The sequence below is a fragment of the Oncorhynchus tshawytscha genome, linkage group LG06 (assembly GCF_018296145.1).
Source record: "Oncorhynchus tshawytscha isolate Ot180627B linkage group LG06, Otsh_v2.0, whole genome shotgun sequence".
Classification (NCBI taxonomy): Eukaryota; Metazoa; Chordata; class Actinopteri; order Salmoniformes; family Salmonidae; genus Oncorhynchus; species Oncorhynchus tshawytscha.
Genome location: NC_056434.1, coordinates 79,639,852 through 79,666,428, shown reverse-complemented (window position 1 = coordinate 79,666,428; position 26,577 = coordinate 79,639,852). Strand labels below are relative to the sequence as shown.

General features: G+C 39.9%; 1 protein-coding gene and 1 long non-coding RNA gene across 3 annotated transcripts; one reads left to right on the top strand and one right to left on the bottom strand.

Moving 5' to 3' along the window:
- The first annotated feature begins 46 nt into the window (after positions 1-46).
- LOC112235222 lies at positions 47-1,667 on the top strand. 2 transcript variants are annotated; one of them, XR_002951018.2, is made up of 3 exons: positions 47-561; positions 817-876; positions 1,066-1,667. It is a non-coding gene; the product is annotated as an uncharacterized LOC112235222 (long non-coding RNA). The 2 variants fall into 2 exon arrangements; XR_002951017.2 differs by having other exon boundaries at positions 1,063-1,667.
- A 15,065-nt stretch (positions 1,668-16,732) lies between these two features.
- LOC112235220 (polymeric immunoglobulin receptor-like) lies at positions 16,733-23,052 on the bottom strand. The gene is made up of 6 exons (XM_042322777.1): positions 22,797-23,052; positions 19,587-19,985; positions 17,923-18,258; positions 17,642-17,753; positions 17,129-17,223; positions 16,733-16,916 (listed from the first exon to the last, which is right to left on the bottom strand). Exons 1-6 carry the CDS (start codon positions 23,050-23,052, stop codon positions 16,798-16,800), a joined length of 1,317 nt encoding a protein of 438 aa, XP_042178711.1. The 3' UTR covers positions 16,733-16,797.
- Between the last annotated feature and the right edge of the window lie 3,525 nt (positions 23,053-26,577).

Here is a 26,577-nt window from a genome sequence, read left to right as displayed (position 1 = left end):
TCTCTCTCTGCCTAGCTCTCCCTCTTTCTCTCTTTCTCCTCCATCTCTGTAGTGTGAGCTGGGGTTCTCTCTCCCCCCCCTCTCTCTCTCTCTCACCTCCATCTCTGCAGTGTGAGCTGAGTATCTGAAGTTAGTTTATCTCTTTTCCTGTGCGTGTATCCATATGTTTACCTTCTGTGTTATCAATTTCTCAGAGCCCAAACCCAGGGAGCCACCATGACGTGATGTACAGCACTGTGATGCCTGATCAGTTCAGGACAGAAGAGAAGGTCAACTTATGGCTGCAAGCATCTCGGCTCTTAGACAACATTATTGCTGTTACTCATAAAACGTCACTGCCTTGGCAAATGTGCATCTGTTTTAGAAAACAATATTATTTCCAGTCTAATTTTCTGTCTTGGAACAAGCAATAGGTAAATGTACACTATAACAGTATAACAACACATTTTTGTTATTTGGGTCTCTCTCTACCAACAGGATCCATTTCCTGAAGCTGATGATGATGTCACATACAGCACTGTCAGCCTCCAGCACAAGACCCAACTAAAAGGACAGACCAAGGTAAAGCTGTTCTACTGATTCTCCACAGCTAGTATTATGTTATCAGAAACAACAGTAGGTGATTGTTTCCTCAGTGTTAATATAGTCATGGTTACGTCACCATTATAGCTGTAGGCCTAATATATCACCTTTATGTTGCATATCACAAATATAACTGTCTACACTTTTAATTTCACAGAGAAGTGTGTTTTATAGTGTATCTCCATCATGACAGAACTGTCCCTGTTCACCTCTCTACCTGTTCCTCCTCTGTAGTCAGCAGAACCAGATGATAATGTGGTCTACAGCTCACTAGCTCTGCAGGTGACCACACAGGTCAGTGTTGGTGTCTCCTCTGTCTGTTGTACCAGATGATGCTGATCTCTCAACAAAGATACAGACAACACCACATTACTATGTGTACTATACATCCTCTTTTAGGAGGGGAAGCTGATCCTAGATCTGTATCTAGTGGAAACGTCACAATGCAGACTGTGACTGAATGTTTCACTTCCTCTCCAGCAGAGGGCAGCAGCAGCACAGTAGCGACTGACTGAGAAGACCTTCCTTTTACTGGAAGGACAGAACACTCCCCTCTCCTGTGTCACAACATCTATCTGCCTCCAATATGATTCTGTCATACCTCTTAACCCATCCCAGGAAGACACCTCTATCCTTTAGTGTAATAAACTACTTAAGACGGTCTGCTGTGTTTGTTCTGATTATCATCACATTTCTGTTATTAGTTATGTTCCACCACCTTCCCCTTGTCTCTTATTTCTTACATCATGATCTTATTGATCTAGTTTAATGTCCTATGCCTGTAACTAATCATGATCAAACGTGTATTAAGATCTTAGTATAGACAGCTACAATTTATAATATCTACTGTAATAATCAAATGTACTATATACACGGTATATATGTTAAACAATGGACATTGAGGGTTCAATGCAATTGTTACATCTATTTATAGCAACTATTTGTAGGAATTACACAAACATTTTCTTTTTGTAAATCATGTTATATTTATTGGGAATCACTTTACTTATTTATTTTTAGATATGGGGGTAATTGTCTGCATTATTTCCAATCCCCCATATATTATTTTGTAAATATATACAGTGCTGTGTGTGTGTGTGTGTGTGTGTATATATATATATACACACGGACAACAACACTTAGGCTTCTATATCCAGCTTTTACATACTATATACATTTTACTGACACAGTATATTTGACATTAGTTGTATTTTGTTTGTTTTTAGTCCTTCAGCTCCCCTCAACTCCTCCCCTCAACTCCTCCCCTCTACCCATCCCCTCAACTCCTCCCCTCTACCCATCCCCTCTACCCCTCCCATCTATCTCAGTGTTGATTTATGTTTGCCATATATTTTCCAACTGTGCTGTTTCATAAAAGTTATAAACCTATATACAAAATCAGAACTGTTTGTGGTCGCCATTGAAAACTCGCGTGTCCTGGTCTCTGTCTGCCCAAAATAAATGATGAACCCAAGTGGAGAGTTGAAGGACACATGTAAAGGAGATCCCGGGGTTCAAACCAAATCTGTTAAAGTATGAGGGAGGGGGGTTATTAACAGTGGGGCATTTATCATATGTTACTGTTTAAGTTCCCTAAGTTGGTATCCATCAACATTTACTTTGATTAATTTATGGCACCTTTTATGTTATTTTGAATATTATTTGTAATTTTGAATGTGTTTTTTTTCATTGAAATGCATTGTTTCTGTAGGAGGTGCTAAAGCAATTTAAACGCTGGGGTTGAGCTGGTCCCAGAACCGGAGTCGTGGGCAGACCATGATAAGCAAATTCTATTAGCTTCCACAGCCACAGTCAGATTCCACAGCCACAGAGTCAGATTCCACAGCCACAAAGTCAGATTCCATAGCCACATTTTATTAAAGGTTAGGGTTAAGGTTAACAGTGTGGTTAGGTTAGGGTTAAGGTTAACAGTGTGGTTAGGTTAACAATATGGTTAGGGTTAAGTTTAACAGTGTGGTTAGGTCAGGGATAAAGTCAGGTTTAAAATCAAATTTTAAGAAGATCAAATGTAGAAATTAGTGGGATTAATGACTTTCTGGGTATGGAATCTAGTGATGACCTGAGTGGAGCGGCGGTCTAAGGCACTGCATCTAAGTTCAAGAGGTGTCACTACAGTCCCTGGTTCGAATCCAGGCTGTATTACATCTGGCTATGATTGGGAGTCCCATAGGGCAGTGCGCAATTGGCCAAGCATCGTCCGGGTTTGGCCGGGGCAGCCCATCATTGTAAATAAGAATTTGTTCTTAACTGACTTGCCTAGTTAAATAAAAAATAAAAATCCTACATTCATGTGCTTGTCAAAATTTCACATTTTTGGTGTCGGAAATACGACTTTGTTTCATTCATGTGCTATTTGGTGATTTGGTCAGAACAATTCTTCAACCAGTAAGAGTTTAGCTACCTTGATATTGCCAATATGGTCAATCTAATTACATTACAAATTACATACTGATGAGGCTGTAGTGGTCAAAAACGGATTTGTTGTCATCTTTTGGTTGAAAATGTTCCTAGATCAGTGGTGAAACGTCAGAACTCAGCAACTCAGGCAGCAATATTTTCTAATTTTCCTCTTGTAATTCCAACTTGGAGGGTCATTCAAGTGAAACTACCCAGTCAGAACTAGGAATTGCACAGAACTCCGAAAGCACATGAACGTGGCAATGAACCTTTGGTAAAGAAGCGTGCAGTGTTTAGCCCAGGGACGTCACTAGAGATTACTGGATAGGGGGGCAAAGCCTCTTTTAGGGGGGTCTGGCATATTCCCTCCGTTCCGTTTATTGTTAGCTAGCAGTCTCAAGCCACGGAGGTAGCTAAGGTTAACTTAAATGTTAGCTACAAGTAGGCCTAACGGTGCATGTACACTGCATAGCGCTAAATTGACGCGTGCAGCTTAGGCCGCCCCTTGTGAGTCGCTTGTGGGCGTGCTGGAAGCATATGGCAGCACGTTCGATTGTGCGTCAAGAATTCAGCATAGCAAGTTTGTATGAAGATCTGGTTATTAAATGGGTACACAGTTAATTGGGATAGGAGGCAGCATTTTCACTTTTGGATGAATAGCGTGCCCAGAGTGAACTGCCTCCTACTCTGTCTCTGGTACTAATATATGCATATTATTATTATAAACACCAAGGGACCACGCAGCCGTCATACCACTCAGGAAGGAGACGTTCTGTCTCCTAGAGATGAACATACTTTGGTGCAAAAAGTGCAAATCAATCCCAGAACAACAGCAAAGGACCTTGTGAAGATGCTGGAGGAAACAGGTACAAAATTATCTATATTCACAGTAAACCGAGTCCTATATCGTCATAACTTGAAAGACCGCTCAGCAAGGAAGAAGCCACTGCTCCAAAACTGCCATAAAAAAAGCCAGACTACGGTTTGCAATTGCACATGGGGAAAAAGATTGTACTTTCTGGAGAAATGTCCTCTGGTCTGATGAAACAAAAAATAGAACTGTTTGGCTAATGACTAGAGGTCGACCGATCATGATTTTTCAACGCTGAAACCGATTATTGGAGGACCAAAAAAATCCGATACCAATTAAAATCGGCCAATTTTTTTCTTATGTAAATATATATTTGTAATAATGACAATTACAACAATACTTAATGATCACTTTTTTATATTAACTAAATATAATACATCAATAAAATAAATTTAGTCGCAAATAAATAATGAAACATGTTCAATTTGTTTTAAATAATGCAAAAACAAAGTGTTGGAGAAGAAAGTAAAAGTGCAATATGTGCCATGTAAAAAAGCTAACATTTAAGTTCCTTGCTCAGAACATGAGAACATATGAAAGCTGGTGGTTCCTTTTAACATGAGTCTTCAATATTCCCAGGTAAGAGGTTTTAGGTTGTAGTTAATATAGTATTTATAGGACTATTTCTCTCTATACCATTTGTATTTCATTAACCTTTTGACTATTGGATGTTCTTATAGGCACTATAGTATTGCCAGCCTAATCTCGGGAGTTGATAGGCTTGAAGTCATAAACAGTGCAATGCTTGAAGCACAGCGAAGAGCTGCTGGCAAATGCAGTAAAGTGCTGTTTGAATGAATGCATACGAACCTGCTGCTGCCTACTACTGCTCAGTCAGACTGCTCTATCAAATATCAAATCATAGACTTAATTATAATAACACACAGAAATATGAGCCTTAGGTCATTAATATGGTCAAATCCAGACACTATCATTTCGAAAACAAAATGTTTATTCTTTCAGTGAAATACAGAACCGTTCCGTATTTTATCTAACGGGTGGCATCCATAAATCGAAATATTGCTGTTACATTGCACAACCTTCAATGTTATGTCATAATTATGTACAATTCTGGCAAATTAATTACGGTCTTTGTTAGGAAGAAATGGTCTTCACACAGTTCACAACGAGCCAGGCGGCCCAAACTGCTGCATATATACCCTGACTCTACTTGCACAAAATGCAAGAGAAGTGACACAAATAAATTCATGTTGGCAGGCAATATTAACTAAATATGCAGGTTTAAAAATATATACTTGTGTATTGACTTTAAAGAAAGGCATTGATGTTTATGGTTAGGTACATTGGTGCAAAGACCGTGCTTTTTCATGAAAAGACAGCGCTTGTTAAATCATCACCTGTTTGGCGAAGTAGGCTGTGATTCGATGATAAATTAACAGGCACCGCATCGATTATATGCAACGTAGGACAAGCTAGATAAACTAGTAATATCATCAACCATGTGTAGTTAACTAGTGATTATGTTAAGATTGATTGTTTTTTTATAAGATAAGTTTAATGCTAGCTAGCAACATACCTTGGCTCCTTGCTGCACTCGCGTAACAGGTAGTCAGCCTGCCATGCTGTCTCCTCATGGAGTGCAATGTAATCTCCCATAATCGTTGTCAAAATAGGGCGATTACCGATGGTGATGGTTATGAAAACTTGAAATCGGCCCTAATTAATCGCCCATTCCGATTAATCGGTCGACGTCTAATAATGACCATCGTTATGTTTGGAGGAAAAAGGGCGAGGCTTGCAAGCCGAAGAACACCATCCCAACCATGAAGCATGGAGGTGGCAGCATCACGTTCTGGGGATGCTTTGCTGCAGGAGGGACTGGTGCACTTCACAAAATAGATGGCTTCATGTGGAAGAAAAATTGTGTGGCTATATTGAAGCAACACCTCAAGACATCAGTCAGGAAGTTAAAGCTTGGTCGCAAATGGGTCTTCTGAATGGACAATGACCCCAAGCATACTTCCATAGTTGTGGCAAAATGGCTTAAGGACAACAAAGTCAAGGTATTGGAGTGGCCATCACAAATCCCATTAATCCTATAGAACATTTGTGGGCAGAACTGAAAAAGTGTGTGCAAGCAAGGTGGCCTACAAACCTGACTCAGTTACACCAGATCTGTCAGGAGGGATGGGCAAAAATTCACCCAACTTATTGTGGGAATCTTGTGGAAGGCTACATGAAACGTTTGACCCAAGTTAAACAATTTAAAGGTAATGCTACCAAATACTAATTGAGTGTATGTAAACTTCTGACCCACTAGGAATGTGACGAAAGGAATAAAAGCTCAAATAAATAATTATCTCTACTATTATTCAGACATTTCACATTCTTAAAATAAAGTGGTGATCCTAACTGACCTAACAGGGAATTTTTACTAGGATTAAATGTCAGGAATTGTGAAAAACTGAGTATAAATGTATTTGGCTAAGGTGTATGTAAACTTCCAACTTCAACTGTATATTTTGGGTTCTGATGGGGTAATTGATTGAAGTTGTCACCTTTTCACCTCATTGATCACATCTCAATAGGTGGTCTAGGTATCCTCATGACATGGCACAGGTGTGGGATGGACCTTTCCTCTTTTGTTGTCCATCGTTCCTCTATTGTTCCCATAAGGGTGAGGCCGATGACATCACAGATTCCCATCAGACCAACTCATCAAAACATTTTTTTACCCTTAAAGTGCACATGGGATTTTATTACTCAACAGGAAATGTTAAAACATAGCTGGAGTGTGTTTTTAAATACATGCATTAATTATCTTTGAGACATTAAGTTGATATACTGTCCAATTCCCGTCATTCCTGTTGAAGACCACTCCTTCTGAAGAGTACCAATATGGCAGACAGGTGCTTCAAAGCCTCTCATTGGCCAATACATAGCATCATCAATTAAGTGTTTGTATACACTGAGTGCACAAAACATTAGGCACACCTTCCTAATATTGAGCGTTCCAGAGAGATGCTGGCCCATGTTGACTCATATGCTTTCCACAGTTCTGTCAAGTTGGCTGAATAACCTTTGGGTGGTGGACCATTCTTGATACACAAGAAAACTGTTGAGTGTGAAAATCCCAGCAGCGTTGGAGTTCTTGACACACTCAAACCGGTGCACCTGGCACCTACTACCATACCGTTTTCAAAAGCACTTAAAGATTTTGTCTTGTCCATACAAATCCATGTCTCAATTGTCTCAAGGCTTAAAAATCATTTAACCTGTCACCTCCACCTCTTCTTCATCTACACTGATTGAAGTGGATTTATGATATGACACGTGTTACTTCTCCCTTGGTGAATTTGTGTCTGCACCTCTGTGTTCAGGTACACCAGAACTCTACGTGGACCAACAGGAAGTTTCTGGAGTAGAAGGAGGGAGTGTCACTGTCCGTTGTTACTATAGTAACACTGTGGTTAAGAAGTGGTTGTGGTGTAAGATGGGTATCTACTATATCCCCTTGGTGGGGAGATGTTCAGCGATTTTAGATGGAACATCAGTGACATCACAGCAGAACATTGATCACAACAACAGACACATTTTAACAGTGACTCTGAATGGATTGAATATGGGAGATACTGGCTGGTACTGGTGTTCCAGAGGAGACCTACAGATGCCTGTTCACATCACTGTCAATTAACTGACCACAACACAGAGTACCACACCTGCCTCCACCACCACCCCTACCCCCTATTGCAACATCATCATCTCCACTGTTAATCAACTGACCACAACACAGACTGACACCATCATTAGTAAGTAATGAGACCAGTTATATCCAAAAATAGTGGAATGAGTCTTTCAAATTCACAGAATCCAACTGAAGTCATTTTGTTAATTTAAAGCATTGCCATCTCACGCTGAAATTGTGTCACTTCAACACTAATAAATTACATACGGAAACTGTTGCACCTTGACAGACAAACAGACCACTCAAGACATCTCTATGACCTCACCCACATCTGTAGATCCTGCTGTCTCCTCTTCCACCTCTCAGGCCCCAGTCAACAACACACACCATGTAGCCCAGGGGTAAGTGTACACTACCACCTCTAACCGGTACTCAACAAGCAAAAAGGTCATTTATTTAAATGTCAATTATTGGATTAATGAATTGTGTTGTTTTAAAATCACTTTAAAAAATGTCCCAGGTATGCCTCATATGTCTGTTTGAAATTGCAGTATCATGTCCTCAAAGCAGTGTTGTTCTTCTACAGATGGGAGAGAACACTCTTCTACCTTCCAAAAACTGTTAATGCAGTGCTCTTCATCCTGTGCAACGTCATTGCTGTGGTGAAGTTCAGAGCAACCCGACTCTGAGGTGAAACAGGAAGAGTAGAAACTAGATTTATTTAGCATTTGCACATTTTTCATTGCGGGATATGTCTTTACCTTCTTCACCTTCTCCAGCTTTAATGGAATATTTAAATGATTTGCTAATAAACATATTTACTGTTATCAAGATCATCTGTCACCAAATTCTGTGAAATTCTGTAAAAGAAAATCAGACATTCTGATGTATCGAAGTTATTTACTCTGTTGGAGATAACAAGTGTTTAACAAGATGTCATAGTATGACTTAGTTTACCAGAAACCTGCAGCCTTGTGGTACAGCAACTTCCTGAGATAACTAACAGTTTAGGTTGGAGGACATCTGTGGTTTTGAGCTGCGTCTATGACCAGGGTTCATCTCTAAGTGGAAGGATGTCATCACTCCATCTCTGTAGCTCATGTGCTCTTAATTCTATATATTTCTTTGTTTAATCACTAGTGACCTATTTTCCAGCAGAGGGTAACAGTGACTCTTGATCCCAAAGAGCCCTTGGAGAAAGCTGGAAGCTGAAATGCAATAGTTGTTATCTCCCACTGAGGGGGGCATGTACACGAAAAATGTTTAGCTTTCTTCAGGATAAAACACACACACGTATATGTTTTACAATCTTTGTGTGTACAAAAAAATGTAAGCCAATTCAAAATCCTATTTCCCCTAACCCTAATTCTGATTCTAACCGTAACCCTAATTGTAACCCTAACCCTAAACCTAACCCCTCAGGCTAACTATAATGTTTCCTTGTGGGGACAGTCTCAAGCCACAGAAATAGCTAAGGTTAACTTAAATGTTAGCTACAAGTAGGCCTAACTGTGCATGTACACTAGATAGTGGTAAATTGACGCGTGCAGCTTAGGCCGCACCTTGTGAGTCGCTTGTGGGCGTTCGATTGTGCGGCAAGAATTCAGCATAGCAAGTTTGTATGAAGGTCTGGTTATTAAATGGGTACATAGTTCAATAGTAATATTGTCTATAACGCTCTGGTGACAAGCAAACTTTGCTGCCCTGTTTCCAATTATCCACGTGGCTGGGAGAACCTATTTAAGTAAGTAAACACATGACAAACATTTTTTTTAAACTATGTATTATTAGCTAATTAGCGACAGTGCAGGCTAATTCAAATGAGATGCTAAATTAACTAGCTAGTTGGCTAGCTAGCTATCTAGCCAACTTCATATACTGTCTAGATAGCTAGCTAAGTGATTTAAATATCACAGGCTACCTAACATCATATTAGCTCGGTATCTTTATGATTTATCACTGTAAAAAATGAACTCCAAATGCATTTGTAGGTAGCTAGCTAACAGCTTTGGAGGGTGAAAGTGTAGAAGCCCCAACTGTCAAAGTGAGAGAGTAGACTATTCTAGATAGGGCAGGTACTTTTGTCGAGTTCCTGTCCCTAGAAGTGAGGATGGAGATAATAGTAACATTATATTCAGTACGGTATAATTTGACTAAATGAAGTCTGTTTCTTGTGAGGTTATCGGTCCTCAGATAAAGAGAGCTGTGAAAGCCTGTCTACATATGAAGAGGTCCCAATGAAGAGCAGTGGTTCTCACTTTAACTAGGAAGTATAATTAATAAAGAGATGCTTTACATTGAAATACAGATAGGTCAGTTTTGCATTTCACCTCCTGATTGATGACTAACAATGTTAGAATAAAAAATAAAACAAGGCTTAAACATGCTCTCTCCATCTGTCTCTCGTCTGCAGATATGTTTTGATGTGAGAGGATGCCAACCCCCAGTCCCATCATCGCCACCTCACCTCTTTTAAGATAATATTGTCTCTCGTTGGCCCAAAGGTTATGTAATTGTGATGAACTGAGAGAATATTTAGGGAGCACTGTGATTCATTAATCATGTGCTGCCTTTCCTGCTCCTATGTGCTTACCTCTTCTCTTTCTGTCTTTTACACCTCTTTCTTCCTCTGTTTTTATAATGCACAACAGATATGCATTGAAGCACAGATTGAACTTGTATTTATAACACTTGGATAAATGAGCTTTTCATTAAAGGATTTCACATAATCTACTGGTTGAAATTAAGTCTCTCATTTGATGAAATACTACACCTGTCCTGTGTTTATCAGATCAATGCAGATGAAGGGCATTAGATATTGAGATGAACCGGTTTTAGACTATGTATTATTAGTAGTATTGGATATTCTATTTTATTTTACCTTTATTTAACTAAGCAAGTTAGTTAAAACCTTTTATGGCTGCTGTCCCTGTACAGGGATCAACATCAGCGGAAATTTCAGAGTGACAACTAATAGTACTCGATACAACTCAAACGTTCATTAAAACACACATGCAGGGTACTCAATTAAAGCTACACTCGCTGTGAATCTAGCCAACATGTCAGATTTTTAAAATGCTTTTCGGCGAAAGCATGAGAAGCTATTATCTGTAGCATGCAACCCCCCGAAATACCTAAAGGGGACGTAAACAAAATAATTAGTGTAGCCGGCGCTACACAAAACGCAGAAATAAAATATAAAACATTCATTACCTTTGACGAGCATCTTTGTTGGCACTCCTATATGTCCCTTAAACATCACAATTGGGTCTTTTTTTTAATTAAATCTGTCCATGTATACCCAAAATGTCCATTTATGAAGCCCGTCTGATCCAGGAAAAAGCACCTTTCCAAAACGCAACGTCATTTTTTTTAATTAAAAAAGTTGCCTATAAACTTTGACAAAACACTTCAAACTACTTTTGTAATCCAACTTTAGGTATTAGTAAACGTTAATAATCGATCAAATTGATCACGGGGCGATCTGTATTCAATAGCAGCAAGTCTTGAAATCATGGTCCATATCCTCCCTTTCATAACTTCCTCCGGTGTACTCGATGACAGGAAGTACCTATTCCTCATTTCACCAAGGATAAACTTCAACCCAATTGCCAAGACTGGCGACATCGTGTGGAAGCTGTAGGAACTGTAAACTGGACACTATCTATTTTCCCTTGCCATAGACAATACAGAGACTGGCGGAGGGATATTTTTTTGAGTTTTTTGTGAACAGTTTTCCTTGGGATTTTGCCTCCTACACACGTTCTGTTATAGTCACAGACAAGATTTAACCAGTTTTAGAAACTTCAGAGTGTTTTCTATCCACACATACTAATCATATGCATATACTATATATGAGTAGCAGGACGTTGAAATTTTGCGCGATTTTTAACAAAAAGCTGCAAAGATTCACAGCCTCTTTAAGAGGTTTTAAGAACAAATTCTTATTTTTAATGATGGCCTAGGAACATTGGGTTAACTGCCCGTTCAGGGGCAGAATGACAGATTTGTACCTTGTCAGCTCGGGATTCGAACTTGCAACCTTTCGGTAGTCCAATGCTCTAACCACTAGGCTACCCTGCCGCCCCGCGCTCTGAAGTTTCTAGAACTGTTTGAATGATGTCTGTGAGTATAACAGAACTCATATGGCAGGCAAAAACCTAAGAAGAATCCAACCAGGAAGTGGGAAATCTGAGGCTTGTAGTTTTTTAAAACTCAGCCCTTATTGTAGATACAGTGGATACTGGTTATGTTGCACTACCTAGGGCTTCCACTAGATGTCAACCATCTTTAGAAACTTGTTTGAGGATTCTACTATAAAGGAGGGGCTCATGAGAGCTATTTGAGTCAGTGGTCTGGCAGAGTGCCTCGGTCACGAGAGAGTTAGCTCTCGTTCCATTGCTTTTCTACAGACAATGGAATTTTCCGGTTGGAAAATTATTGAAGATTTATGTTAAAAATAATCATAAAGATTGATTCTATACTTAGTTTGGCATGTTTCTACGACCTGTAAAATAACTTTTTAAACTTTTCGTCCGACGTTCGGCTGGACCTGAACACACATTTGGATTTGTTTACCTAATGCCCGAACAAAAGAGGCTATTTGGACATAAATGATGGACATTATCGAACAATCAAACATTTATGGTGGATCTGGGATTCCTGGGAGTGCATTCTGATGAAGATCATCAAAGGTAAGTGAATATTTATAATGCTATTTCTGACTAATGTTGACTACCCAATATGGAGGATATCTTTTTGGCTGCTTTGTTGTCTGAACGCTGTACTCAGATTATTGCATGGTTTGCTTTTTCTGTAAAGTTTTTTTGAAACCTGACACAGCGGTTGCATAAAGGAGAAGTATATCTCTAATTCCATGTGTAACACTTGATTTTTCATCAACATTTATGATCAGTATTTCTGTAACTTGATGTGGCTCTCTGCAAAATCAATGCATGTTTTAGAACTAGTGAACGTAACGCACAAATGTAAAATTTGATTTTTTCATATATATATGCACTTTAGCAAACAAAACATACATGTATTGTGTAACATGAGTGTCATCTGATGAAGATCATCACAGATTAGTGATTCATTTTATCTCTATTTGTGCTTTTTGTGACTCCTCCCTTTGGCTAGAAAAATGGCTGGATTTTTCTGTGACTTGGTGGTGACCTAACATAATCGTTTGTGGTGCTTTCACTGTAAAGCATTTTTTAAATCAGACACTGTGGCTGGATTAAGGATAATTTTATATTTAAAATGGTGTAAGATACTTCTATGCTTGAGGAATTTTAATTATGAGATTTTGTTGTTTTGAATTTGGCGCCCTGCACATTCACTGTCTGTTGACGAGGTGTACCACATATCTCAGAGAGGTTAACTATTTAAATCCTGTTTCTGGTCCATTAGTTACAATGTGTAACCATTGATGTCTTAGGACCAAGATTGGTAAACACTGTTGAAGTGTATAATTGTAATACATACAGTTGAAGTTGGAAGTTTACATACACTTCGCTTGGAGTCATTAAAATAAGTTGGTGATCCTATATAACCTAAGACATGGAATTCTTACTTTGATTAAATGTCAGGGATTGTGAAAAACTGAGTTTAAATGTATTTGGCTAAGGTGCACGTAAACTTCTGACTTCAACTGTACGTATCAGATGCTCAACATGCTCTGCTCACACACTGTGATGGTCCAGGCCTAAACCACTCAAAAACAACCCTAGGCACTATGGAACACAAAGCCTTAACTATCTCATCCTGGAATATACAAGGTCTGAGGTCATCTGGCTTTGGCCTAAAGAGCAGGAACCCAGACTTCATCAAAGAAATTGGAAATATAGACATTATCATCCTACAAGAAACATGGTATAAAGGAGACGGACCCACTGGTTGCCCTCTAAGCTACAGAGAGCTGGTAGTCACATCCACCAAACTACCAGGGGTCAAACAGGGAAGAGACTCAGGGGTATGCTAATTTCGTATAGAGCAGACCTAACCCACTCCATTGGTCAAAACAGGAACAATTTACATCTAGCAAGAAACTAATAATGAAATTATCTCAACAGAGAAGAATGTCCTCATGTGTGCTACCTATATCCCCCCAATAGAATCCCCATGCTTTAACGATGACACCTTTTCCATCCTAGAGGGGGAGATCAACAATTTCCAATCTCAGGGATGTGTGCTAGTCTGTGGCGGCCTAAATGTCAGAACTCGACAAGAACCTGACACCCTCAGAACACAGGGGGACAAACACCTACCTGGGGGTGACCATATTCCCTCCCCCATATGCCTCCCTAGATACAACTACGACAACATAACCAACAAAAATGGGTCACAACTCCTGCAGGCCTGTCAGACGCTGGGTATGTACATAGTCAGTGGTTGGCGTCGAGGAGTCTCCTAAGGTAGGTACACCTATAGCTCATCTTTTGGCAGTAGTGCCGTAGACCGCTGACCTCAACCCAGAGTCTCTTAGAGCGTTCACAGTCAGTCCACTGAGACCCCTATCAGATCACAGCAAAATCTCACTCCACTTGAACAGAGCTATGCTCAATCTTGAGGCATCAAAACCAAAGGAACGGAATAATATTAAGAAATGCTATAGAAAGAAGGAGCGTAGTGTGGAAATCTAACAAAAAAACAATTAGTCAACAACAAATTCAATAACTTCTAGACAATTTCCTGGACAAAATGTTTCACTGTAATAGTGGAGGTGTAAACTTGGCAGTAGAAAACCTAAACAGTATATTTGACCTTTCAGCTTCCCTATCAAATATACAAATGTCAAGCAGACAACCTAAGAAAATGTACAACAATGACAAATGGTTTGATGAAGAAGGCAAAAACCTAAGAAAGAAATTGAGATACCAATCCAACCAAAAACATAGAGACCCAGAAAACCTGAGCCTACGCCTTCACTACGGTGAATCACTAAAACAGTACAGACATACACTATGTAAAAAGAAGGAACAGCATGTCAGACATCAGCTCAATGTAATTAAAGAATCCATAGAATCTAACCAATTCTGGAAACTCTGAACAAACAACAACACGAAGAGTTATCTATCCAAAGCGGAGATGTTTGGATAAACCACTTCTCCAATCTATTTGGCTCTGTAACAATGAACAAAAAGCAACAGCAGCACCTAGATCTTCTGCACAGATTCTGTCAGACCTGGACCCTGACAGTAAATCTGAGTAAGACAAAAAATAATGGTCTTCCAAAAAAGGTCCAGTTGCCAGGACCACAAATACAAATATCATCAAGACGACGTTGCAGTAGAGCACACAAAAAACTAGACATACATTGGCCAAAACATCACACTGCCCACAAAATGAGGTCTAAACTGAGCTGCACTTCCTAACCTCCTGCCAAATGTATGACCATATTAGAGACACATATTTCCCTCAGATTACACAGACCAAAGAATTCAAAAACAAATCCAATGTTGATAAACTCCCATATCTAGTGGTTAAAATACCACAGTGTGTAATCACAGCAGCAAGATTTGTGAACTGTTGCCACAAGAAAAACCTTTACAACATATATAAACATATATAAATAAACCTTTGAACCTGTTTTGCCTTGGTCGATAGGAGGAAGGATATTTTATATCCTATGACGTCAAATTATGTATATAAACTGTTGTTCGTGGTTTCATGGCAGCAAGCTCCGAGAATAAATACTATTATCTCATTTTGATAAGACTGGTCTCTATCTATTTTATGGAAATAGGAATCTTACAAATTCTTAGATAAAATAGACAGAGTGAATTTAATTAATGAACACATATAGGAATTATGAAATTCCGATGACAGAGAGAGAGAGAGAACACCAGCTCAAACTGCAGAAATCGAGGACAGAGAGATCGAGAGAGAGAGAGAGACAGAACACCAGCTCAAACTGCAGAAATCGAGGACAGAGAGATCGAGAGAGAGAGAGAGAGAACACCAGCTCAAACTGCAGAAATCGAGGACAGAGAGATCGAGAGAGAGAGAGAGAGAACACCAGCTCACACTGCAGAAATCGAGGACAGAGAGATAGAGATCGAGAGAGAGAGAGAGAGAACACCAGCTCAAACTGCAGAAATCGAGGACAGAGAGATCGAGAGAGAGAGAGAACACCAGCTCAAACTGCAGAAATCGAGGACAGAGAGATCGAGAGAGAGAGAGAGAACACCAGCTCAAACTGCAGAAATCGAGGACAGAGAGATCGAGAGAGAGAGAGAGAACACCAGCTCAAACTGCAGAAATCGAGGACAGAGAGATCGAGAGAGAGAGAGAGATAGAGAGAACACCAGCTCAAACTGCAGAAATCGAGGACAGAGAGATCGAGAGAGAGAGAGAGAGAGAACACCAGCTCAAACTGCAGAAATCGAGGACAGAGAGATCGAGAGAGAGAGAGAGATAGAGAGAACACCAACTCACACTGCAGAAATCGAGGACAGAGAGATAGAGATCGAGAGAGAGAGAGAGATAGAGAGAACACCAGCTCACACTGCAGAAATCGAGGACAGAGAGATCGAGAGAGAGAGAGAGAGAGATAGAGAACACCAACTCACACTGCAGAAATCGAGGACAGAGAGATCGAGAGAGAGAGAGAGAGAGAGAGATAGAGAGAACACCAGCTCACACTGCAGAAATCGAGGACAGAGAGATCGAGAGAGAGAGAGAGATAGAGAGATAGAGAGAACACCAGCTCACACTGCAGAAATCGAGGACAGAGAGATCGAGAGAGAGAGAGAGAGAGATAGAGAACACCAACTCACACTGCAGAAATCGAGGACAGAGAGATCGAGAGAGAGATAGAGAACAACAGCTCACACTGCAGAAATTGAGGAGAGAGGAGAGAGAGAGAAGGAGAGAAGGAGAGAGAGAGAGAGAGAGAGAGAGAGAGAGAACCCCGGCTCACTGCAGTGATGGAGTTATTGATTCTAGTCCAAGATCTCCACAGAAAAAGACCAGTTTTATTCAGTTTGTACCTGCTGTGCTATTTTTCTGGTGTTGGTCACTGTGCTGTATGTAATGTCCTGCTCAGAGTCAGCAGACTGCAAATAAATAAATAGCAAAGAGGAACAGGACATGTCTATTTACCACCTAAACCACAGTTTGTTTCAGATGTATGTTTAGTGAACTGACAATTTCCAGTTATCTGTCTTTTTAACATTGTTTTTCAACATATTGAGCACTGTAAGAGCTTCGGTTCAGTTAGAATATGGGACCTTTTATGTCAACTCATTGATAGTCAACTGAACAGGTAACGCTGGAGTCAAACGGTAGATGATCCCAAATCAAGAACAGATTTGCAGATGGTTGAAAATAATACAATTAAAGAAGTGTATCCTACCACTGAGTTGTTAGTAATCTGGTCCTTGGCCTTATTGTCCTCTGGAATAAAGAGAGGGAGATGTCAGTAACTTCTGAGTTTGTTATAGTAAAATAATACCTCTGAATGGGTTTCTTAAAGACAATTCCTCCAAGTATTTTCTGTCATTCAAGATGAATCACAGGCAAGAAATATACTGTTGGTCACAATATCAATACATTTAGTATTTTCTAAACTATTCTCCTTTTTATATTCACATAAAATGACTACTTACTATGCCTTCTCCACATCTTCCATGTTACTAGGATACCAGCTGTCACCACCACCAACATGCCCAGAGAGATGAGTAGGACTTTCACATCTATGGACCTGATGGATTACTTATATGAACTTGAAATAAAAATACAATTAAAATAGATCATTATAAATTGTTCATTTGTTGTATGCACTTGTTGTGATACATGGAACAATGATTTATCTGTTCACATGTGTGGAAGTTGACCATGCAAATGAAGAGATATGATTATTATTGAGATTATGACTATTTATTAAGTTTGCAACTTGTTCTTGCACATGAGTTAGTATAACACAATAATGCTGCTACTTCTCACAAGGCAACCACAGAGATGTTCTACCCAGGAGGAAGTGATAACAGTCTCTATATGCATTTAGGGAGGGTGTTTGGTTTGCATTAACTGTTGTAGTGTGTGATGGAATTGTAATGTTTCTCTGAGTTCATATTATCTAACAACATGTGGGATAAAACATCTGAAGGAGTGATAATAACCTCTGGTGGACTTCCTCCATGTTCCCCTCAGCTCCTTGACTTGTGTTGTCAGTCTGAACAGGCTCAGCAGTTGGAGAGGCAGAGGGTTGTTGAGGGGTTGGATCTTGGGTTGCTGTGAGGTAAAACAACAATATCATCAATGAAGTTAATGGTAAACCAGATAGTCAGGTTGTATAGCAACATCACATTCATAGTTCATATTACAATTAGTTCCAGATGATACCAGTGGATAAAACAAAGTGAATCATATTGATCATAAAGTATGTGATTGATCTACTAACTTGAGGTCATCTTAGAGGTTCTCTGTGTTGCAGTTTGTTGACTGACAGTGATGTGAACAGGCATCTCTAGTTCTCCAACACTACACCAATACCAGTCAGTGTTCTCCATCTTCAGTCCACTCATAGTCACTGTTAAGACTTTTCTGTTGTTGGCATCACTAGTCCGCGTTAATGTCACTGATGTTCCATGTAAAGTCCCAGAATACCCATTCACACAATCACCACCCATCCTGCACCACTTCATATCTCCAGAGTTACTATAGTAACAACAGACAGTGACACTCCCTCCTTCTACTCCAGTCACTTCCTGTTGTTCCACATAGAGTTCTGGAGTACCTGAACACAGGTAAAAAACAAGAATTCAGAAAAGAAAAAGGTGCTTTCCTCACAAGCTTAGTTGTGTTACTCCATCATGACCCCAAATATACTCAGCAAATAAAGAAACGTCCCCTCACTGTTGTTAGGTTCTTATTTTTCAGAGTAAATACTCAAGGACAATAAAGAAGCTTTAATAACCAAGTTGAATTCTTCCCAAAGGTTCTGTACAGCTGTAATTCAGACAACTCAACATTTCTTCCAGCCAGATATATATATCCCACTTAAGACACTCCTCCTTCTCCCCAATCCTTATGTCTTATAGTTTAACAGGAAAAGAGTAACAAGATACGAAATCCTTATTACTCCCTTCAGGGAATTTGTCCTCACCTTCTGACCTCAACTGTCTTTCCTGTATCAACACGGTGCTCTCCTCTTGTCCTCTTGGATATACCGATCCTGTGCAGGTGTTGTTACATGTGGTCTGCCTCTGTGAGGACGATCAGCTGTCCGTCCTGTCTCCCTGTAGCGCTGTCTTAGGCATCTCACAGTAGGGGCATTGCAATTTATTGCCCTGGCCACATCTGCAGTCCATATGCCTCCTTGCAGCATGCCTAAGACACGTTCATGCAGATGAGCAGGGACCCAGGGCATCTTTATTTTGGTATTTTTCAGAGTTAGTAGAAAGGCCTCTTTAGTGTCCTAAGTTTTCATAACTGTGACCTTAATTGCCTACCGTCTGTAAGCTGTAAGTGTCTTAATGACCGTTCCACAGGTGCATGTTCATTAATAGTTTATGGTTCATTGAACAAGCATGGGAAACGGTGTTTAAACCCTTTACCTTGAAGATCTGTGAAGTTATTTGGATTTGAACTAATTATCTTTGAAAGATGGGGTCCTGAAAAAGGGATGTTTCTTTTTTTGCTGAGTTTATAATCTTGTTTTACCTACATGTACAGTATAGCTCTGTCTATGATTTTCAGAGTGGTTACACAATTCTCATTTCATTTGTTTTAATAGGTTATTTATAATTGGGTCATTATTTAGTATTTGACATTGCAGGATTACAGGACACTCCATAGGACATTGCTGAGCACTATTCATTCTACTTGTAAACAAACACTGTACAGCTTCAAAACATGGTCAGTTCATTGCACATAGATGTAAGGTATAAATCTGTCTATACATTTCAGTGGATGCACAATTCTCATTTCATTTGTTATAAATAGCTACTCATAATTGGGTCCTTATTTAGTATTTGACATTGCAGGATTACAGGACACTCCATAGGACATTGCTGAGCACTATTCATTCTACTTTACTAGATACAAGCAGTGAAGGGATCTTACCTGGAGTGACAGACAGGTAGAACCATTGTATCATGATATCTGGTCCTCTATTGATCTCCACAACACATCTGTAAGTATTAGAGTCCCATGACGTCAGGTCAGTCATGGTCACAGTGAAGATTCTCTTGTTGATGTCATCAGAGATTGAGGTCTTACCACTGCTCTTAGGATGGTCAGTACGTACTACATAAGAACATACTTCCCAACCTAATCCTTTACACCAGTATTTCACATGGTTGATGTGATTCAGAACATAGTGACATGGGAAGGTGATCGAGCCTCCTGTCTGCACAGACACATGCCTCACTGTGGAGACATCAACACAAAACACATCTAGGTTGGAATGCAATCCCTTTATTTCTGCACTATAAAACAACTTGTGTGTGATTAAGATTGATACTGTTTACAGCCCTTTATTGAAACATCCCACATGAAACAATGATACAGTTTAAATACTGTAGTATATTTATATACTATGGTATTCGCTACACTGCTTTTGTGGAATTTACTGTAGTATTCACTATAGTGTTTTGCGTATTGATGACTGTAGTATATTGTAGTGACATCTGCCGACTATGCAAGTTACTGTTTAATGAGGGGAACACCTCAACCACAACATAAAGACACACAGGTTTGTGACAGGCCACCTATTGAGTTAGGTCAACAGAGGATTAGTTTTTTTTTGTTTGATACAGATAGTACACATTAACAAGAGTACACCAAAATGACTTTTTAGCTTTATGAAATACAACAGTGCTTTCACAGAGATTCAGCTGACCAAGTAAACAAGATGACCAAAAACTGTGACAAACAATACCGTACTTCTGATGGTAGAAAATAATAAACAGGTAACCACAGTATTTACAGGGGTGTAAAATACTTAAGTAAAAATACTTTAAAGTACTAGTTAAGTATTTTGGGGGGTTATCTGTACTTTACTATTCATGTTTTGGACAACTTTTAATATTACTTCACAACATTTTTAAAGAAAATAATGTACTTTCTGCTCCATACATTTTCCCTGACACCAAAAAGTACTTGTTACATTTGAATGCTTAGCTGGCCAGGAAAATGGTCAAATTCATGCACTTGATCATGCCTACGGCCTCTGACCAGGTAGACTCACTAAACACACATGCTTCGTTCGTAAATGATGTCTGAGTGTTGGAGTGTGCCCCTGGCTATCTGTACATTTAAACAAACAAGAACATGGTGCCGTCTGGTTTGCTTAATCTAAGGAATTTGAAATTATTTATACTTTTACTTTGGATACTTAAAGTGGAATATCACTCAAAAATGAACTTTGGTATTTTTTTCATTAGTTTACTGTTGATACAGTCCCAAAATGTTTTGCAAGTCAGCAGGGGTGGACTGAAACAATAATTCAGGCTGGGAATTTGACTCTATCCCATGCCACCCTGTTCACGCAAACCAACAGACAGCTAATTTTGTAGGGTAACCCTATTTGTTGTTGTAATGGGTACCAAACTAGGTATATATTTGGCCACTATGTTCATCTGGGAAGAAAGTTATCCACATTACAAAATACAAACATTTGGGACTGACTAACAAGTAGCCTATCTGAACACTGAGTTTTCAAGGTATGCTATGGCTGTGGGTGCAACCTCAAAAACTCACTAGGAATACACCAATCATAGCACATACAAATGTACAAGGCTAGACACACAAAACAATTAGCCTACACTTTAAAAAGAGAATTAGATACACAGAGTTAGCTCAAATGTTCAAGTGATTATCTTTATATTCAAGCATCAAGCATATCAAAAGAATCAAAAACTTCACACATTCACTGAACGTGAACATAAGCTACAACAATGTAAGTAAGTATAACACAAAAGTCAAAAAAGCGCAACTCAAAAAAAAAACATAGATTACAATGTTCACTCACTGATGTCCATAAAGCAAACAGGACAAAAATAAACACATCTACACACTGAGTCAATGAATTTGAACATTGGCTACATAACTGCAAGTATAATACAAATGTCCAAAAAACATGCCTCTGTACAAAAGCTTTAACTCACAGCAAATGTTCTTTCACCCTTGTTAGCCTGTTAAAACCTGTTAGGGAGGCTGCGAATTTTCGCAGCTTTTTGTTAAAAATCGCGCAACATTTCAGCGCCCTGCTACTCATTCCAGGAATATAGTATATGCGTATGATTAGTATGTGTGGATAGAAAACACTCAGACGTTTCTAAAACTGGTTAAATCACGGCTGTGACTATAACAGAACGTGCGTTTCATCGAAAAGTGCAGGAAAATCTGATCACTGAAAATGGAAATAAATATCCATGCACCACTTCCAGGCATTGTTAAAGGTGAACCGGATTAAATGAGGCCGAGGTTGCAGTACCTACAGCTTCCACACGATGTCTAGAGTCTTGTCATTTGCTTAGGCTTTGATTCTTGGTCAAACCGACCCAAGGGAACCGATTCCCTCCAGGCCTCCAACAGGATGTTTTGGTTGAGATTTCTCCGGGCATTTTTTCCAGACGGTCACCTATAGAATTTACATCGCCTCCTGATGAATTTTATCGCTTATTAACGTGTACTAATACCTAAAGTTGCATTACAAAAGTATTTCGAAGTGTTTTGTGAAAGTTTATCGTTGACTTTTTTAATTTTTAAAAATGACGTTGCGTTATCAAACTCAGTTTTTTCCCTTGATTACACAGTCTTCATAGATCGATATCTAGGCTATATATGGACCGATTTAATCGAAAAAGACCCAAATAAATGTTTATGGGACATCTAGGAGTGCCAAGAAAGAAGCTCGTCAAAGGTAATGAATGTTTTATATTTTATTTCTGCGTTTTGGGTAGCGCCGGCTACTGCAAAATCTGTCGTGTTAGGTGACGTTGCAGTATTTTGGGGGTACATGCTATCAGATAATAGCTTCTCATGCTTTCGCCGAAAAGCATTTTACAAATCTGACTTGGTGGATAGATTCACAACGAGTGTAGCTTTAATTCACTACCTTGAATGTGTATTTTAATGAAAGTTTAATGAAATTATGAGTTTTATCAAAAACTATAGGTGGCGCTCTGAAATCCGCTGAGTGTTGTTCCTGCATGGGAACAGCATTCTGCGTCATCCTTAAGAAGTTAAGGAAGAGACATAGCATAGCTACTTCAGAGTAACCAGGAAGTAATTACCACTAGTAAACCAGTAGGCGGCGCAGTAACTCACTGCTCTCCGCCATCTTGTCAATGATGTCATCTTTGTCAAGTTCCAAAAGAATCTCCTTCTCTGTTGCATTCAAAAGGAATGCTTCAAGGTTCTCTTGAGTGAGGGAGGTTAATTGGCGGTTCTTCACGAATTTCAGGGTGGAGAAGGTCCTCTCACAAGCCACCTGAGTGACCGATAGGGTGAGGAGGAACTTGTAGCCCAGACCCATGATGTGATACGCATCCATGAGCAGATTGTACTGAGACAGGAGCAGCATATCGGGCAGTTTTTACACGCGGAACAACTTCTGCTCACCAACTCCACTTTCATCAGGATCCTCAAAGCCTTCCCCCGATTCATCACTGGCGGCGGTGGCCCTGGTGTTGTACTCCTCCAATGCTGAATGTTTCAGTCTTTCCCACTGTTGTGCAAGGCTGATCAGTTCAGCCTGCAATGCCTCAACAGTGGCATGTTCATGAAATTCCAGTAAGCATTTGCTGAGCTCCTGCATGGCTGTCTTTGGAAGGCCCTTGACCCACTCAACAAAGTCGTCTGCTGCCCTCTTCACACCCTCAAAGTCTCAAGGCACACCGTCAACGAGTGCTGTGCTGTTACGATATCCATGCCACTTGTTTGCAAGAATTTAGAGAGAGGGGACGTCTTCTCAAAAATGCTGAGAAAAATCTCAGTTGTAGGTATGGTTTCATACTTTAGGAGAGCATCCTTGTACCCTTGGGCCTTGCTTCGGGTGGCAGGTTTTATGGTCACATCCTTTTCAATTCTTTCCATAGTGATGACCACATGCGTGTAAATTGCACCGTCAGGCTTTGCAAAGCTTCCAAATACTTCTCCCAAGGCCTCGTCTTTGGCCCACCAGCGTGTTTCACCAATTACATCAAGCCGTCTGTGTCTCCTGTCCTCACTGGTTTCCTCTCATAGCTTCATGCGCTTGTAGGAATCTCGAATGAACACTGCAATGTCATTCAGTAGTGAGAAAAGGGATTCACTTGCCACAACAACCCCAGTGGTGTCAGTTAGCACAAGGTTGAGGACATGTGAGTACACCATATGTGTACTTGGTTAGGAGACTCTCCTGTGAGCAATGCAGAGAAGCCCCTGTATTGTCCCTACATATTACCTGCGCCGTCTTTTGCATTACCAACACATTACCAACACATTACCAACACAACACGTTTGATATCTATGTCCATCTTTTCAAGGGTCTGTTTCACAAGGTCCACAAAGTACTGTCCAGTTGATGACTCACAGTCAATGACCTCAATGAGTCTCTCGTGGACAAGATCAGTGACATATCACAGAACTACTGCACACTGATCTTTGGATGTGAAATCCTGTGTTGTGTCCATTTGTATTGAGAACATCCCTGCCTTTCTCACTTCAACAACAATTGTCTGCTGAATCAACATTCTGATGACTTCAATTACTTTATTTGCTATTGTTTTGGACATCATAGTTACCAAGGACCCTTTACTTCCCACCTGCTTCTTGCTCTTCTCAATGCAATCCCTAACATGCTCTTGTAGGAAGACATCGTATTTGCTAACAACTAACGCTAGCCGGAGTGAGATGAGCAAAAATCTAATATGGGAACATCAGATAAACCCTCAAGCTTTTTCAGCTAGTTGGCCATCAAAAACGCACTGATAAACAATGGGGAATAGTAGCCTGCTACTGCAGCTTGCCTGCCAATGCATGCTTCTCCCAGCCCACATTTTGACAAAGTTGGAGCTTGCCTGCCTGTCCGCCTATTTGATCGATGAAAAATATATTTGATAGAATATCTCTTAGTTGTCGATCTGTGGATAACAGTCGTTCATTTTCAGCATAGCTAGCTAGTTAGCAAAGTGATTCACATTTCTTGCTAGCTAACCAAATGACACCAGTATGGCTAGCTGTAGCCACCGAAAAACAATGAAGGGGAAAAGTCGGTCACTCATTCACTCACGCCTCCAATTAATGACAAAATCTTTCCAGCAGCTAGCTAGCTAATGTTAGGCTCCGTGTTTTTAGCTTGCTAAATAAATATCTACATAAATAGATACCTAGCCTTTTAGCCACATTATGACTAACTTGTGATTATTTCCCTTGTTAGTTTGATTGTACTGACTCTTCCTTGGCTAAATGGAGAAATCTGGAAACTGATGAAAGAATGAGATCGTGCTCTAAAAACATCCCTAAAGTCCAAATTAGAGCAGGACAGACATAGGTTTACTATGTTGAGAAATAAGGTAATGAAAGAAATCAGACAGGCCAAGGCAAACCTTTTTATTAACATAATTGGTGAAGCAAAGGGAAATTCTAAATTGATCTGGGAGAATCTAAAAAAGTTAACAGGGAAAGACCATAGTAACACTGCAAAAAGACTAAGAATCAAGGTGAATGACAATCTAACAAAGGATGCAGTCGAAATAGCAATAGTCCGGGGTTGTTTCCAAGGGTCTGGAAGTCGGCCATAATAACGGCCATCTTTAAATCGGGTGACCCTGCTGACGTGAGTAACTTCAGGCCCATTTGTATACTACCTGTGGTGTCGAAGGTTGTTCAAAAGTGTGTAGCAGAACAACTGATTGCCCACCTCAACATCAGCCCCTTCACATTACACTCCATGCAGTTTGGCTTCAGAGCAAAACACTCCACAGAAACGACCAACTGCTATCTTCTGGAAAATGTGAAGTCCAAGATGGACAAAGGGGGCATTGTTGGGGCTGTGTTTCTGGACCTAGAAGGCCTTTGATACTGTTAACCATGAGGTTCTCATCACAAAATTGTCCAAGTTCAACTTTTCCCCCGATGACTTGAGATGGATGAAATCATACCTTGAAGGCAGAACTCAGCATGTCAGAGTGAGCAATGAGCTGTCGCCCACTCTGAGCTATGATGTGGGCATGCCCCAAGGTTCAATACTCGGGCCCCTCCTGTTCAGCCTGTACATTAATGATCTGCCCTCCGTCTGTACTGGGTCTGAAGTTCAAATGTATGCAGATGATACAGTGATATATGTGCATGCAAAGAGCAAACAACAAGCTGCACAAGAACTCACTACTGTAATGGTCCAGGTGACAAAATGGCTCAGTGACTCATGTTTGCATCTCAATGCGAAAAAAATACGTCTGCATGTTCTTCACAAAGAGGGCAACTGATGCTAACTGAGCCAGATGTCTATGTATCAGGGGAGAAGCTCCAGGTGGTATTTGAGTTTACGTACCTTGGCATCATACTTGATTTCAACCTCTCTTTTAAAAAGCAGGTGAAAAGGGTAACTCAAATAACCGAATTCAATTGCTAATTTCTGATTTATATGAAATTGTTTGACTACAGAGGTAGCAAAACTGTACTTCAAATCTATGATAATCTCCCACTTAACACACTGCTTGACTAGTTGGGCTCAAGCTTGCTGTACAACATTAAAACCCATTCAGTCTGTCTACAAACAGGCTCTCAAAGTGCTTGATAGGAAGCCCGATAGCCATCATCGCTGTTCCATCCTCAGAAAGCATGAGCTCCTGAGTTGGAAAAATCTCATGCAATACACCGACGCATGTCTTGTATTCAAGATCCTAAATGGCCTGGCTCCCCCTCCTCTCAGTACTTTTGTTAACCCTTTCATGCGTGAGTTCCAAATATCTCTAACGGTCACCCCAGCGTGAGTTTTTTTATGCACGTGATGTTAGAACGTTCTCTCCATTCCAGAGTGTGATTGATACGTAACAGTACATTTAATCGGCGCTGCCCTCAAACCAAAGCACGCAGCCTGTTTTTATTTGTCAATTTTAAATTATTT